This window comes from Anastrepha obliqua, chromosome 1, assembly GCF_027943255.1.
Source record: "Anastrepha obliqua isolate idAnaObli1 chromosome 1, idAnaObli1_1.0, whole genome shotgun sequence".
NCBI lineage: Eukaryota > Metazoa > Arthropoda > Insecta > Diptera > Tephritidae > Anastrepha > Anastrepha obliqua.
The window spans coordinates 93,795,154-93,796,551 of NC_072892.1; the positions used below are offsets into that span (position 1 = coordinate 93,795,154).

Here is a 1,398-nt window from a genome sequence, read left to right on the forward strand (position 1 = left end):
ATACATTATTCAGCCTTACTGTAAACTTCACGTGAATGCAATTCCCAATGGAAAAATTCCCACATTTGTTCTGTTCTCATTGTGAACTTCACATGTGAAAAATTTCCCATTTTCGAAAAATTACCCTAACCGTCAACAAATTTTTTTCCACGTGAATGTATAGAATTTGTTCACAAAACTGAACGTGGGGAACAACACTTGATAAAATGTAAGGATTGTTTATTGCTTATTAAACTTAGTTAAGAATTATTTTATATCACATTAGGTCTATAAACAAAACTCAAGGAAAGGGCTTCCAAAAAAATAGATAAAAGATAAAGATAAAGTGCTGGCTTTTTGGAAGAAATTGAACAATTCCCTTAATAGCATGGGCCCACCATCAAAATCAATCTCCGAATGGAAAAAGGTGACTATCAATGCAATGTGGCTATGGAATGTGCCATAATTTATATAGCCATTGCTTACAGGTTTGGATTGATCAAAAACGATACGTACGAAACAAGGCTGTTGAAAATACCAAGAATAGGAAAAAGACCGGTGGAGGACCTTGCAAGCAACATGTTTTTTCTGTATTAGAACAGTCAATTTTGGATATAACTGCGTCAATAGCAGCTGCGGAAGGTGTCGAAGACGGCAAGCCTTTTGGTTTGAATGCAACGAAATCAACTGGTAAGCAACGTGAAAATAACAGTAGTGATGAAGACAACAGCTCTAGTAAGGACTCTCAAGTGGAATGTAGTTACATGGACAATAGCTTGGACGAAAATAGCACCGAAACTGCCGGTGACACGCAAGGGGAAAGTGCTTTGCCTGCACAAAAAACCAGCCAGCAAACTCGCAAAAAAATTAACCCTTCGGAGCTATTAAACTTTGAACTAGATGTTCAAAAAGAAATGAATGACAACGTCAGAAAGGGCTTGGAAATCCAGAATCATCACTATACTGAAATAGAAGGCCACTTAAAGGAATTAAACCAAGGCCTCGAAAACTTTCCAAATATTCAAAACAGTTTACTAAAGGAAACAAAACGCCCCAATTCGGAAATTTAACGGCTCAGAAAAATTGAAGTTGAGCGTAAACTCATACTTATAAACAGCCAAATCGAGGTTCAAAATTTGAAAATACTAGCTGCAAAGAAAAGCTTAGATATTAATTAGAAAGTTTCGAACGTTTTTGTAAAAAAAATGAATTTTATGTACTTTATTTTTTCAAATTGGTAAAGCAAGATTAACAATAAAGCCGCTTTTGAGCTAATACAAGAGTTTGAAGAGTGTCATTCAATTATAAAAACATTTTGTCATAAATTTAAGGCAATTGCCTATATTTGCTCTAATACGCTTAGCCTCATTGAGATATGATGAATGCGATTCAGATTCTTCAGACTTCACGTGTTCAGAA

At 35.2% G+C, this 1,398-nt stretch overlaps 1 protein-coding gene across 1 annotated transcript; it reads left to right on the top strand.

Moving 5' to 3' along the window:
- Nucleotides 1-367: 367 nt before the first annotated feature.
- On the top strand, nucleotides 368-1,049 carry LOC129236023 (uncharacterized). Its single transcript, XM_054870190.1, has 2 exons — nucleotides 368-406; nucleotides 468-1,049. The coding sequence occupies exons 1-2, from the start codon at nucleotides 368-370 to the stop codon at nucleotides 1,047-1,049; spliced, it is 621 nt and encodes a 206-aa protein (XP_054726165.1).
- Nucleotides 1,050-1,398: the final 349 nt, after the last annotated feature.

What these genes read in the sequence shown, in the direction of transcription:
- LOC129236023 (XM_054870190.1), top strand. Translation starts at nt 368, where the DNA reads ATGGGCCCACCATCAAAATCAATCTCCGAATGGAAAAAG. An exon ending in CAATCTCCGAATGGAAAAAG is followed by an intron (nt 407 to 467) that starts GTGACTATCAAT and finishes CATTGCTTACAG; the next exon opens with GTTTGGATTGATCAAAAACG.